The sequence below is a fragment of the Coffea arabica genome, chromosome 11c (genome assembly GCF_036785885.1).
Source record: "Coffea arabica cultivar ET-39 chromosome 11c, Coffea Arabica ET-39 HiFi, whole genome shotgun sequence".
NCBI classification, from domain to species: domain Eukaryota; kingdom Viridiplantae; phylum Streptophyta; class Magnoliopsida; order Gentianales; family Rubiaceae; genus Coffea; species Coffea arabica.
Genome location: NC_092330.1, coordinates 45,250,923 through 45,264,780, shown reverse-complemented (window position 1 = coordinate 45,264,780; position 13,858 = coordinate 45,250,923). Strand labels below are relative to the sequence as shown.

At 37.2% G+C, this 13,858-nt stretch overlaps 1 protein-coding gene across 2 annotated transcripts; it reads right to left on the bottom strand.

The window, feature by feature from the left end:
• Positions 1-8,060: 8,060 nt before the first annotated feature.
• Positions 8,061-11,716, bottom strand: LOC113717251 (uncharacterized). Of its 2 annotated transcripts, XM_027241990.2 has the most exons (4): positions 10,717-11,713; positions 9,708-9,948; positions 8,790-8,907; positions 8,061-8,594 (listed from the first exon to the last, which is right to left on the bottom strand). In XM_027241990.2, exons 1-4 carry the CDS (start codon positions 11,265-11,267, stop codon positions 8,503-8,505), a joined length of 1,002 nt encoding a protein of 333 aa, XP_027097791.1. In that variant the 5' UTR covers positions 11,268-11,713; the 3' UTR covers positions 8,061-8,502. The 2 variants fall into 2 exon arrangements, with proteins under 2 accessions (XP_027097791.1, XP_071927093.1); XM_072070992.1 differs by lacking the exons at positions 8,061-8,594; positions 8,790-8,907 and adding an exon at positions 9,408-9,606 and having other exon boundaries at positions 10,717-11,716.
• Between the last annotated feature and the right edge of the window lie 2,142 nt (positions 11,717-13,858).

Here is a 13,858-nt window from a genome sequence, read left to right as displayed (position 1 = left end):
ATTTTAGAATGCGAACAGGGAGAAACTGATAGTCAACCGTTTATGCATTAATATACCAACGGTTCGGCAATTGAATTGAGTGTAATTAATGATGAAATAATAGGTAATTTCAGAGTTGATCTCGGATGGAAGAGAAAACGATGAGACAAATCGTTGTAGACAAAGGTAAAAAGGGAAAACTTAACTCATAAAACTGAAAGAGGATAAACTGACCAAAGTTTGTGACTCATAAATACAGATTATAAATGATAGAGAAATGAGTTCCTACCATTGATAGAGAAATCGTTGGCTCATTTCTTAAATCCGATTGTCATTCAAACATTTTAGATAAAACAACTTCTCAAACGGTTATCTACGGCTGAAAAGGGGAATTATTGGTCGCTAAGGGATATTTCGGTAATTACACTAACACACAAACATATACGAGTTGTAGAAAATGCAAAAACGGTTGCACACTAATTACACATTCCATCAATACCCAGATGGCTCATCAATGACAACTTTAAATGTATTAAAATGGGATCATTTCAGTAAACATACTCAAATACATGCTTTCTTAACTTGTACTTAAAGTTTTTAAACTAATATACAACATTTCACATTCCCAAAAAATTCCCCACCTATGCGGTTGAAATTCAATCTATTCTTTGACCAAAATTCAATATTATATAGTATAAGAATATAAAATGATTTCCTTTTACTCCGTATGACCCTCTGGGTTTCTGCAAATTGGGAGGAAAGAAGAATGATGTTGGGCTTCAAGCCTAGCCACCGAGTGTAATCTTAACGAACACCCGGTCCATCTATCTTGGGCCCAGTTCATTTCCGGCAGTATTCGAACTCTAATACTACGCTACCAGAAAATGAACTTACCCTCGCCTCTCTTTTGTATTCACGGTGTGTCGGTATTGGTATATTTTTGCTTCTTCAATAGGACACATGAAAGAAAACAAAAAGGACACTCACTAATCACTTGGGGAAAAAAAAAACTAATTGTCAAGTAGGGGACTTTTATTTCATATTTTTGACGAAGTGGATTGATAATTGTCTTCTCTGCTAAGGAAAGTTTTGCAGCCATTGGACTGCATGCACTGTACATGGAAGTGTGTGGGCACTGTACCTTTTTGGTCGAAGTATTTATCATGTTCGACATTTAAGGCTTTAATTAGGCAACAAAATCTGGCTAGCTAGCGGTAGCAAAAGCACTCCACTTGCTCACTTTTAACCCTTAGTACTTCCCTGACTTTCTCACTGCGTATTTAGTACTCTGTCTGACCTTTTTTTTTTTGGGCCCTTCTCTCTGGTTGATTCTACTTTTCCTGCTAATGGTCAAGAAGGGCTTTCCACCAAAAATAATGCTAAGTAGTAATAATAATAATAAAAGTAAATCTTATATACACTGATTGACTGACGATGTATACATTATCATGATTCGATAATGACACATATGCAAAATTTAAGTTTCAAATTCGAACTCGAATTATATATCATGAATATAATGATAAAAATATATACACTATCAGTATACAGAAGATTAATCGTAATAATAATGGACGAGATGGGCTATATATTAGTGTTGAGTGAATGTCACGACTTTTCATACCAGGAACAAGAAGTCCAAGCTCCAACATCTTCGACCACTTTTTCCTCATCTTCTTTTGGTTCATGGAAGAACGAAATACCTTTACACTTGGTCGAAGACGGAATTTTAGAAATGAAAGAAAGATCGGCTTGAAACAGGATCCATGAACTGATTTTCACATTTTGTCTGTTCAATTGTGGCATACAAATTATTATAATTACGTGTAAGTAACTACTGAAATCTTCACGGCATGACTCCATTCTACTAGAAAAAAGTGAAACATAAAACATTAATAAAAAAAAAGAAGTGTCTTGATTATAACGAATGAGTTTGCGGTGTGGTTAAACTAACTACATATATGGGGGCTTTGTCATTTTTTTTTTGTCATCATCATGCTTAATTGATAGGATCATCCTGCATATATACAAGGCAACTTGGCTACATAATGATCAATCATCATAAACATGACATTAGTAACCCCATGCTTGGAAACTCGTCTAATTATACATTTATTTGGAATAGTCTCAACTTGTTTGATAGTTTTTATCAAGTAAGTGATCAATACATTAATCTCTTGGCACCTATATAAAATTAGGTTTTCCTAATGAAGTACATATTCTCGCCCTCAAAACCATAATGAGTAGTATTCACCAGCGATCCAGCACTTGTCTTTCTTCAAGCCTCCTTTGTCTATTAACTCTTGCAATGAACTCCTCAACTCGTCGATTTAACTCATCATTTGCCAAAACCTGAGTAGGCTTTTGTTCTTGTTTGTCTCCTTCCTCTTCTTCTTTTACTTCTTCTCTTCTTCCTAGCTTTCCTTCCACGGCATCAACCTCGAAAGCTACAGCTTTGCCACTATTATTTGTTTCTACTTGTGTTTCATTTTCCTTCTCATACTCTTTAAGATATACATGAGTACTCATTGCATCCAGACTCATGCACTTTCCATTAATACTCGTACGCACGTCCGATACTTTCCCATCCTTATTCTTCTTCTTGTACTCGTGAAGCCTCATTGATCTCTCCCTAAGACTTCGACTACTTCTCTCGAACCGGACATACTCATCGTAAATCTCTGCGGCTAGGGATGAATACTGTGAACCTCCTCCTGCTACCTTTGATTGTCCGACTAGGAAGAGAACTATGACATTTCCCACTATGAACAAAAACTTGGTGCTCAAAAAGAACGAACAGATGTTTGGAAAAAAGATGGAGAAGAAGTGCTTCATGGATGGGAACCAAAACAAGTATAAATAAAACAAAGTAGAAAGAAAAGCCGTGAGAGAGTAGACCATGAAATTGTAGAGAAATTGAGTCCTCTTGTAGTTTTTCAGGGCTTGCAGCTTATGTGCTTTGATTGAATCCATTGGTACATCTTCTGACCAAGTAAGAATCATTTGTCAGAGATTGAATGAACGTTGTAGAAGATGTAAAAGCAGTGGGAGAGAATTCTAGGGGGGAGCTAGCTAGGAAACTGAGGTTTCCTCCAAATATCTCACGAAACTTAGAGCCAGGGAAAACATGGCTTTTATAATGGGGTGGAGACCCAATATTAAAGGAAGATGCAATTTTGATTCATATAATTCTCTGCTACGTAATTCCAAGCATGGTTATGCGTGTCAAAAGAACACACCCACCCCTCCGCCCCCCCAAAAAATATCGTGCTCGGTTTGTGGTCGCTTAATTAAAGTTGGTAACTTTTTTCCTTTTTTCCATAAGGAAAGAGTAGTGGGCTCGCCAATGTGTAATTGTGTATTGTTCGGTCTATGGAATCCGGTTTTATTCAAAGCGTGATTTTGAATTTGCAACCAAGAAACATTTCCTTGCAGCATAAGATAATACTATATAATTACCCTTCAATGAACAACAAAAGCCTTTACGTAGCAAAGTAAATAAACCAAGTGATAAAAATGAAAATTGGTTAGTTATGCTGTAATCAGTAACTTCTTCAAACCTTCGAAGAATTTGCTTCTTTGTAGTCATCTTGGCCCGAGGCGCGTTGGGTTAAGAAATACCTATCTTCATATGCATGAAACGATTTTGATGATAAATTTAGTCAAGTAAAATTTACCGTCACAATATGATGACGAGACTAAGTGGGAGAAAAAGAGGGGAAGCCTGAAAGACCCACTCAAGGAATTGAAGTTCAGTTTGTGAACTCTGCACTTGATTAATCTTAAAAATTTTTACACTTAGCATTTCCGGGCTAGTTATTAGTAGAGCTGTTAATCGAATCGAGTCGAGATCGAACACATAATAATCGAGCTCGACTTGAATCTCTAATCGAGTTAGCTCGATTAGTAATTCGAGCTTCATAAGTTGTTCTAGATCGATTCAGTGTATTTGATTAAAAACTCGAGCTCAAGCTCGAACTCGAACTCAAAATCGAGCCGAGTTTATCGAGCTCGAGCTCGTTTGGGAGATGAATACTAGGGCAAGACTGAAAAAGGAAAGACAAAATTAGGGCTAGAAACGGAATAATGAATTAGGTAAAAGTATCAAATACACAATGAAATGACGCTAATGATCCTACTATTCGAGCCTATCGAGTTTAAACGAATCGAGCATAGGTCGGTTCGTCTATTAAACGAGCCTAAAATTGAACTCGAACTTGACTCATTTCTCTCAGTAAACGAGCCGAGTCGAGCCCTTATCGAGTCGGGTCGAACTCGGCTCGCGAGCTACCTAGTTCGATTAACAGCTCTAATTATTAGTGACCCTTATTAGAAAAGTCGGCGTTAAGTGTGGTTTTGGCTAATAACCAGCTCATTCTTGGCCATCTCTCCGGGCTAGCATGCATCTGCTGGTCCACTCAAGGTTTGTATCAATTAAACAACAGATACTTGTCAACATCATGGGGATTTCATCTTTTGCTGCCCAACTTCAACAGTATTTGATTGGTTCAGTAACACCGTGGCGTCTCAACGTTATATAATTTGTTAATGTTTGGTTGGAAGAGAAGCCGTCGCTGTCTGGCTGGCATCATATGTGCCCACAAACTATGCTTTCTCTTATACAAATGCTTGTACTACTGTCAATGTTAGGTGCACTTTTATGCCTCGTAATTGAGGATCAAAGTTCTAACAACTGACTGAATTGATTTCTGTTCAGTTCGTGTAATTCTTATAACATTGGATATAAATCTGTGCAATTTTAATGTAATCAATTTAGTTGTATAAGTTGATAAATTCGAATTTATACTCATACTATATGATTTTATATTGAAGGTTGTGAGAATCACATGAGGCAGTGACTCAACTTGCGAGCCCTGATCCCATAATTGTAGAGCAAATTATTAGCACGTTTGCATCAAGGAATGTAAGGAGAAAGAACGGCTAATACTGAAGGAGCCAAAGGAAGTGGTGTATCCACCGCCCGGTACGTTTTGGATATTAAAACGACATCTTCCAAAGCCATAAAGTAACTTTCGTCCGTCCAAAAAAGAAAAAATCACATTATTATAGTCTCACGTGCGTACACATGGTTCACCTCACTATTAAGCAACCGCCTTGCTACCATCAAAGAGTAACATATCGTTGTGAAAAGGGATAATTCGACAAACCTCCCCTAAACTTTCTGATATTTGCACTGACACACCTTGAGATTTTAAAAATTTCACTTACCTTCGCTAACAGAGATTTGGAACCCTTAGCTCACATCATGATAGTTGAAATTACCACTTTGTCCTGTGAAGTTGGGACTAAAAGCTAACGTAATTAAATTTGGGAAACAAATGCATCTAAACTAGTTAATTACATTTAACTAGAATAATAGAATTTTGATGTCTAATTAAGTTGATTAAAACTCCATTACAAAAAGGCGCCAATTGAGGAAGAAATTTGAGACCATTTTTGTGACTAGTATGATTTGATAAGGATGATTGAACAAGCTTTTGATATTGTAGTCATGTAACTAGAAGGGAAGAAATAGAATTGTCTTGCTTGATCAGTAGATTTTTTAGTTGGTTTTAAAACTAAATTCTTGTATTTCATGCATCATGTTGTTATGTGTAAATTTATACAATGAGGAAGGGATAATAGAAAATTATTAATAAGAGTTGAAGTAAATTTTTGTATGTTATTCTAAATCTTATGTTAAGTAAAAGTTGTATTTTGTTGTTGAAAGATGTCAGTGAATTCCATAATTCTCCCTTATGGCTTGAAGAAGCCATAATTTCTATAAATGTTTTCACTATGAACCCTGAATGCAGCACTAAAAAATAACTTTATATGCACCCAAACTCTTGTTGCTCACAATAATAATCTTGAGGGTGTAGATGCAGTTGTGATATTTATATGCTCTTGGTGCTAAATAAAAAAATCTAGCTATTGGAACTTGCAGGTAGCTAGCTGTTGTTATGGTTGTTAAAACACTGCTTGTGTTTCCATGTGGTGCTTGAAATTTCTTGAATTGCATTTACACCCTCTAAACTTTACTAATCATTTCAATTTTTTAATAACTTGCAATCTTCTACTAATACGGGACCAAGAGGGCATTCATGGAATAAAAATCTCATCTCACTCATGAAAATAATATTTTAATCCTATTTGAACTGAATTACTACCAAAATCTCAAAAGCAAGGGTGGTCAGTGAAATTTTTAAAACTTTAGGGAGTGTCAGTGCAAGTGTCAGAAACCTACCTCTGGGGAGGTTTGTGAAATTATCCCTCTTGAAAATACCAATTAGTACATACGATATACACCGGAGTCTCAGCACGCGCTCACCTATTACATGTACTATTGCTTTTCTTTAAATGGGAAATTCATTTTTTTTTTTACGTGAATGATTCCATGGTCATTGAGGATGTAGAGAGATGTTGCGAGGCTAGAAATGATATAGTCAATCCCTCTTAGGCTGTGAATCAAGAAGTAGCTAGAAAAAGGGTCGGCATGGAATGTTGAAATTTTGGGTATTTAAGCAATGGTTGCACCCACAGAGATGGCAGATGGGAGTGATGGGGCCATGCTGGCCTGGTTGGTCGTCCGGGTAGGAGATTCAATACCCTCCTTGGGCTGTTGGTGAGGGTTCAAACCTCACCAGCAACGAAAAAAATCTAAGGGTTGTGCCATAGCACTCCCTTGGTCTAGTTGGGTCTGTATACCCACCAGCCCCTACAACAGCCTCCTTAGGCTCCCCTTCCCCCTAGATTAGGATAGACTAGATTATACAAATGTATCGTTGCTGACAAAAAAAAAAAAAAGTACGTAGCTAGTATACTTTTGCGAGCACAAGTGTTGTGAGCATATATATATATATACAAGCTTTTGTCTTGGCGGTATGGATTATTTTAATTGAGGAAATTATTTTAATTCCTGGAGTATGGTTCAAATTGAGGAAAACATGCCGTGTGCTCTCCGCAACATGTTTTGAACCACAAATTCGAACCATACTCGAGGATTTAAAATAATTGCTTCTTTTTTATTTTTCTTTCAATTTATCTAATTTTTAATATTCATTTTTAAGATTTAAAATAATTATTGATTCAAAACTATTTATGGAAGCAAAGATATGGTTTTTATAAAATAATAAGCAAGAACTTTTTTCTATTTTTTTGATTTGCTTCAGGGTTAATAAAATAAAAATATGATCTTTTTTTAATGCAACATGACCTCAATAATGGCATTTTCGGCATTAAGGAGGATTTTTGTTAAATGTTTGATCATTCAAAAGGTGAGACCGTTATTTGGACAAATTACAGGGATTGATTGATAATATGGTCAAACCTCAGGGAGGTAAATGTAATTAACCCTATATATATATATTTCGGGTTTGATTTTAACTTTTGTCTTGGCGGCATGGATTCTCTCTTTTGTCTTGGCGAGCACAAGTTGCTGCGATATTTCCTCCTCCTTCAGCCACCTAAATCTACCTTTGTCTCAAAAATCAAAAACAAAAAAAGTGATCTTTGGTGCCTTTAAGCAGGAAAGTCAAGGATATAGAAATAATATTATTAATTTCTTGACGGAAAGGCGGTTTGAAAAGCATATGTTTCATTTGATGCTCCACTAGCCTGCAAAGATAGCGGGTTGAAAAATGAAAATGCAAAGGAAAAAGGAAGGGAAAAGGGAGAGAGAGAGAGAGAGAGATGAAAATGCAAAGGGAAAAAGAAACAGAAAATGGAAAGCATTTCAATCATAAGCGAAGTTAGAAGACCATATTCGTGAGTTTGCGAGGCTGCTTTTCGTGATTCAACTTTCTGCTACTACCTACCCTAAATGCGTGAATTTTTTTTTTCCCTGCATCACACGCCTTGTGATCCCCTAAATAAGAGAATCAAAAGCGTGAAATTCAACGCCTGAACCTCGCGCGCCCTCCACTCCAGTTCATGTGCTTGTGATTCTTTTACTGAACCAAGCCCATTGTCGTTATAAAGCATATTCGAAACCCGGAAGACGAATTCCCATATCCGAGTTGGCAAACATGTCGTCCTGTTGGCTGTGTTGCTAGTGACACAGACAACAAATGCACGTTGAGGAAGTGAAACCAAAATTCATTTCCATCTCAAGCTATATAAAACTCAGTACGAAATACACCAAAAAGGTCCTATTCCACTTCAAGTGCATAGCACCAACCAATACCACCCACCCCCTATGCTCTCCAAAACAATTGACAACAACAATGGGCCCGAAAAGAATTACCAAACTACAAGATCCTCAAATGCAGATGCAGCATCCGCTAGTCAGCGTCAAAGATGTACCGACTCTAATTGTTACAAAATTTTGGACGCCCCTAAACAGTCATTCTTCAACTCTAGAAACTGTAGACAAACAATTGAAGCCGCGCAGTGGACTTGCATCCCTATCTGCCTAGTAAAGAAGCCGGAAGAATATTTCTGGCAAAACGCAGGGAAGACGCTTCATCGATAACTAAATTCTACTCGTCCTCTCAAAGACAAAAACTTGTGAAAGCTAATCATCTAAAGAACCATGGCAACCTTCTCCTGGGAGACAAATGAGGAAGGATGAGCAATAAGAGGCTCATAATGGTCACCACCAGCGCCGCACCAACCTGTAAGAGCAAGATTGTTATCATTTATAACTGTACTCCAGACTGTTAAAAGAGTAAAAGAGAGCACATGAATCCATTGAAGAATCATGCTCCATCAGGCTACGCATAGAGTTTTGTGTCATTTTTCAACCTTGAAAAGGGCCCAAAAAAAAAAAAGGCGCGATGACATAAACACCTATTTTTAGTTATAATTACCCGTTCCCTTCATGAAAAGAAAAAAAGGGGGTTCACAGATTTCACTCCTTGGCCGATGTGGTAAGAAGAAAACGCAATTATCTTCATCAACCATTGCATCTGATCCATGTGCTTGCACCTGTATATGATTGATCAGTAAATAAGCAACATCTCTCACAATTCAACTGCACTGATGAATTCTGAACTTAGGATGCAATTCAAAAATTGAGAACTTTAATGACAACATTGTAGAATTCGGCAAATTGTTATCTATTACAGACTTCAATGCACTTTATACAGCGCAAATAAAGTTAGGAATATGAAAACCAAGAAGAGGATAAGAAGGAAACTGTATTAGAGCAAATTCAAGAAAAAGAACTCAGAACAAATAAATATGATGCAAAAGAACACAGAGCTGGTATGTAAAGAAAATTATCCCTTAACACAGAGCTGGTCTGTAAAGAACACAGAGCTGCAATCTACTTTCATTCTAACTCCCCAACTAAAATTGTCTCATAGGTGCACCATAAATTCTTCATCTCATTTGAACCCTTATTTCCCAACCACCAAATCACAAAGAAAAATCTGGAGCTAGAGGAAATAGAAGGAGATAAAAACAGAGGCATAGATAAACGGAGATTTTGAGAACAAGATAGATCACAGCTACAATACATCAGGTCAAATATAAGTACATCTGATTGTAGGTTCTATAATTTTTACAAGTAACATTAGGACATGATTAAATTTCATCTAATCTTGGCATCAAAATGTATTTCTGTCCCAAGGAAACACACACTACACTGGATCTCAGCGGATCAGCAGTTCATCAGAACAAAGCCTGAATGTTCAGCAAAGTCAGGAGTTGTATAACAATGACATAGAATAGTAATACACAGATAGGGGAAGGTCGAAACGCATAAAAGGACAAAAACCTCTTACCACAAAGATCTCTCTTTTGAACTCCGTTGCAAGACACTCTATTGCAATGTCATCTCCAAAAGCAGCAGCATGGCCATCTCTATTCTCATCTACAGTCAGCAAACCCTCATCTGTGTATTGCAAAGTGATAATTTCATATTCATCATCAGGGGAACCAGAGATTGACATGTACTTTGCCCAACTTGAACCATTGTCAACAGCTACACATCTCTCTTTGTAAATAGATTCCGCAGCCAATTCTCTACAATCATCAAGAAGAAAGTACAATCAAGAAACAAGAAGACACACATACATGACAAGTTCAGAAAACTTGAAAGGCAGTCTACAGAACCAGTTATACCCCATCTCATCCTGCAAACAGAATCCATTCTATCCAATTATACAACCAAACAAACAGATAATACAGAAGGAATAGAGTCAACAATGCCAAGTCAGACAAACTAATAATTTGAATCCTATTCAAAAATCTGTTGTTGATTAACAGTAAAAATTAACAGAGATAACATATAGCTCCTCAGACCTTAAATAGTAGCCAGCAAAATTGACAGATAAGTTATTTAAACTAAGAAAAGGAACTCAAGTCCTATCTCAATTCTTATTCAAGCCGAAAATTGAAATAACAATTTTCAAGGGGCAACCCAGGATTGAAATTTATATGTTTTTCCCCATCATTTCTTGCCCCATCACCCAAATTTCTTCAGGAACCCAAGTAGTTCAAGGAAGAAAATACAGTAACCAAAAGCATGAAAGATAAAGCAGGCCACTGGCACAGGCGTCGATACATTACATTCATCTGTTTCCAACTTTCACATAAGAAGGAAACTAAGGCCACTTACGGCATAAAATTAATGCGGATAATAAAGAACCCAATACCAAGAAATGGCCATAGTTTTCCAAAAGATGAAGGAAAACTCTAAAAAATGGAAACAGACCAATATTTAAGACGAGAAAGTAAAGAAAGGTTATTCTTTTAAACAGAAACAAGAAAAGAAACATAAATACGAAATACCTCTGCATCCCAAGCTGTAGTAGCTCATTGATGGCGGAATCAAGACCCAGACGATCTTCTTTCTTAGCCAACAACTTAATCTCCTGAACCACATGGATCCCCCAACCCGACTTCAGATCCGGCGAGTACATATGCTTAATTGCCGATTCAATCATTTCCCTGACCTCATTACTCGCGGATCCAAGATCCTCCAAGAACCTCCTCACCGTCCTCCGCCTCAACTCCTTTGCCGTTAAAACTGACCCCATGGCCTTCCTCGACGCCGTAAACAAACAATTTCCGTCGGCATCCACCTCTCCGCCGTGACTTAACCTGAAGACGACCGACGTGTTCTGATCCTCTGGATGCTTCCACAAAACCCCTTTTGCCTGCAGCCTCGTCAGGTGCCTTTTCTGCTGCTCCTCTAGTCCTGAAACATCATCCCACGACGTCGTTGTTGTTGGCGGGCCGGCCGTTGACTGGTCAACGAGATCCACCGTTGGAGTTGAAGTTGGGTCTCTCCATGGGATGACCGGTGACGACGCCGTCGAGTCGCAAATTAACTTTCCCATTTCTCAAATCTTTTATGAAAAAAATGAAAAAATGCAACAAAAATTGGATTTCGATTTTTTTTTTCTTCTTCTTCAACGGAGACGTTGCAGAGGAGAGAGAGAGGGAAAGAGAAAGAGAAAGATGGAGGACTTAGATTTAACGGGTAGATTTTGACGAGGGGGAAGAGTTTGGACACGTGGAGGAATCTAACGGAGTTTCGTTTAACGGATCTTTTTCCTGACCGGGGATGGGGGTTGTTGAATGGTATTCAGGGGCTGAAGCTACCCTGAGCCGGGTGAACCAAAAGAGTTGCTTTGACCTGAGACCGGTGGTTTTGCAGGCGTGGCGAAATGTAAGTGGTTGAAAAATTGTAACGTTGTGGGTTGTTTTCGAGGTTGCTGTGGTCCCCGTTTCTGGTTTGTGGCGGGATGGGCTTCTCATTCTCGGGCGACGTTTTCTCTTATTTATCCAAATTTGACCTCATAAATGGCGAATTTCTCTTATGTATCCTAACTATCTCTATTGAACTCATTAAATAACTCTAATTTCAATTACCAATAATTTTTAGTAGCAATTAGTAATATTTGCTTGCATGCATCAACATATTTTTCAATCTATCTTTTTATCTTGCATACATCAAATTAAAAGAAGTGTTATAATATTTTTAGTAGTTTCAATTATCAATATTTACTTACATTTTCAACACTTTTTTTAATTACCTTTTTATTTTGTATATATTACATCAAAAAATATTATAGTATTTTTGTTAGAAAAATTTATTATTTTCTTAGAAACAAAATTTTGATAAAAGAAAACTAATTTGAAATTAAAAAAAGAGAAGAGAGAAAAATGAAAAAAAACTTACATAGTAGATGGGGTATTTTTTTTAGGAGGTTAAGTGACACAAAATAAAGCTAAGTGGTAAAGTAAAAAAGAAGGGAAAAGAGTTCCAATGGCCCTCCAACTCTTTATCAGGTAAAGTTTTAGTCCTCCAACAATTAATGGTAAAGTTTTGACCCTCAATCCAATAAAATAAAATATTTGCGGCCCTTCTATCAAATCTAGCAGTTAAATTTGACGAGAAACATCATTTTGCAAGATGCACGGCCAAATATTAAGGGTATTATAGTGTCTAAGCAAAGAAAGGGTAAAAACACTTTCACCACTGATTTTCTCTCAAACAATTTCTACCCCTTTCACTCCAAAGCCCTAGTGCAAAAAAATCAAACTATTCGATTCGGATGCTGCAGCGAAAGTGATTGTTGTGCATCAACTAGAACCAGATGGTCACAATTCATTGCTTGCTCTTAGTCAATCTGACTATTCTACAGTGCTTGGGCATCTCAATGTCCATACGCCTTCATAGAACTCAAATTTCCCACCATCTGCATTTTGGGCTGTTGGAGGTAAATACATAAAATGGAGTTCTGGTTCTGAAGGTTCTGCCAAGTACTTGTGGAAGTGGAGAGTATCTTGGTGTTGCAATAAATCTCAGACATCAGATATACCTTTTTCCTTGTATTTGGATCAACCAAAGGTACCTCTGCCTTCGTTGTTGGCAAGTCTTTAATGATTGACAAAAAAAATTCCACCCAAGAGACCCACCATCACATGGCAGCCCAAGTCCGAGGCCTGCTGCCAATGATGTACTATCAGACTCAATTGCTCTCCCACTCCACTCCTGTTGCCCGATGGAAGCTAACGTCGACGAAACAATCCCGAACCCTTATTGCCTTGCTGTTCCAAAAATTGATGAATCATGATTTGCCAGCTGCCCCCCAATTTCCACTCCTTCTGCTACTTCAAGCCTCAAATTTATAATTCAGATCTGCGATTTTGACGGATCAGCCAAATCTCTCCCTTTCTAGATTCGCAGGTTCCCTCATTTAAAAACTAAAATGCCCTTGATATTTAGTCGTACATCTCACGAGATAATGCTTTCCGTCAATTTTAACTGCTGGATCTGACAGAAGGGATATGAATATGCTATTTTATTAATTGTTGGAGGACTAAAACTTTATCTGATAAAGAGTTGGAAGACCATTGGACTCTTTATGGGATAGACCTTTATGGGATAAATTGCAATTAACCCTGTATGTAAACCAAAGCTCAAGCCATGTCCACGTTGACTTTTGTTTTATTAATTTTTCCCAGGTCTGTTGTCTTGGACACCTCTTCCTTAGCTTTCCTTATTTAAAATTTTTATTTGAAAAATTCTCAGTATAGTACACATTTCATTCATACAAACATAAACGTAATTATCTATAATTTCTCAATCATCATACTCTCTTATTTTTAATAGCTTACCATTTACCCATTCCCCATCCCATTAATGTTGGTGGATCACATTCTTTTTTAGACAAGTGCCAAGAAGAAATTAGGCTGAAAAATGTATCCACTTGCTTTTTGATTGGACCGTTTTTAAAAATTTACTCTTCTTTCCTTTTATTTTGGACTTAATTAAGGGATGAAATTATTGGGTATATAACTTGTTTGGAATGTGAAAAAATTTTACGTTTTTCATGAACACATTTATCAATCATCTTTGTATATCACATACATCAATCCATATTACAAAAGCTCTTAAAAATAGCAATCCAAACCGGAAAGA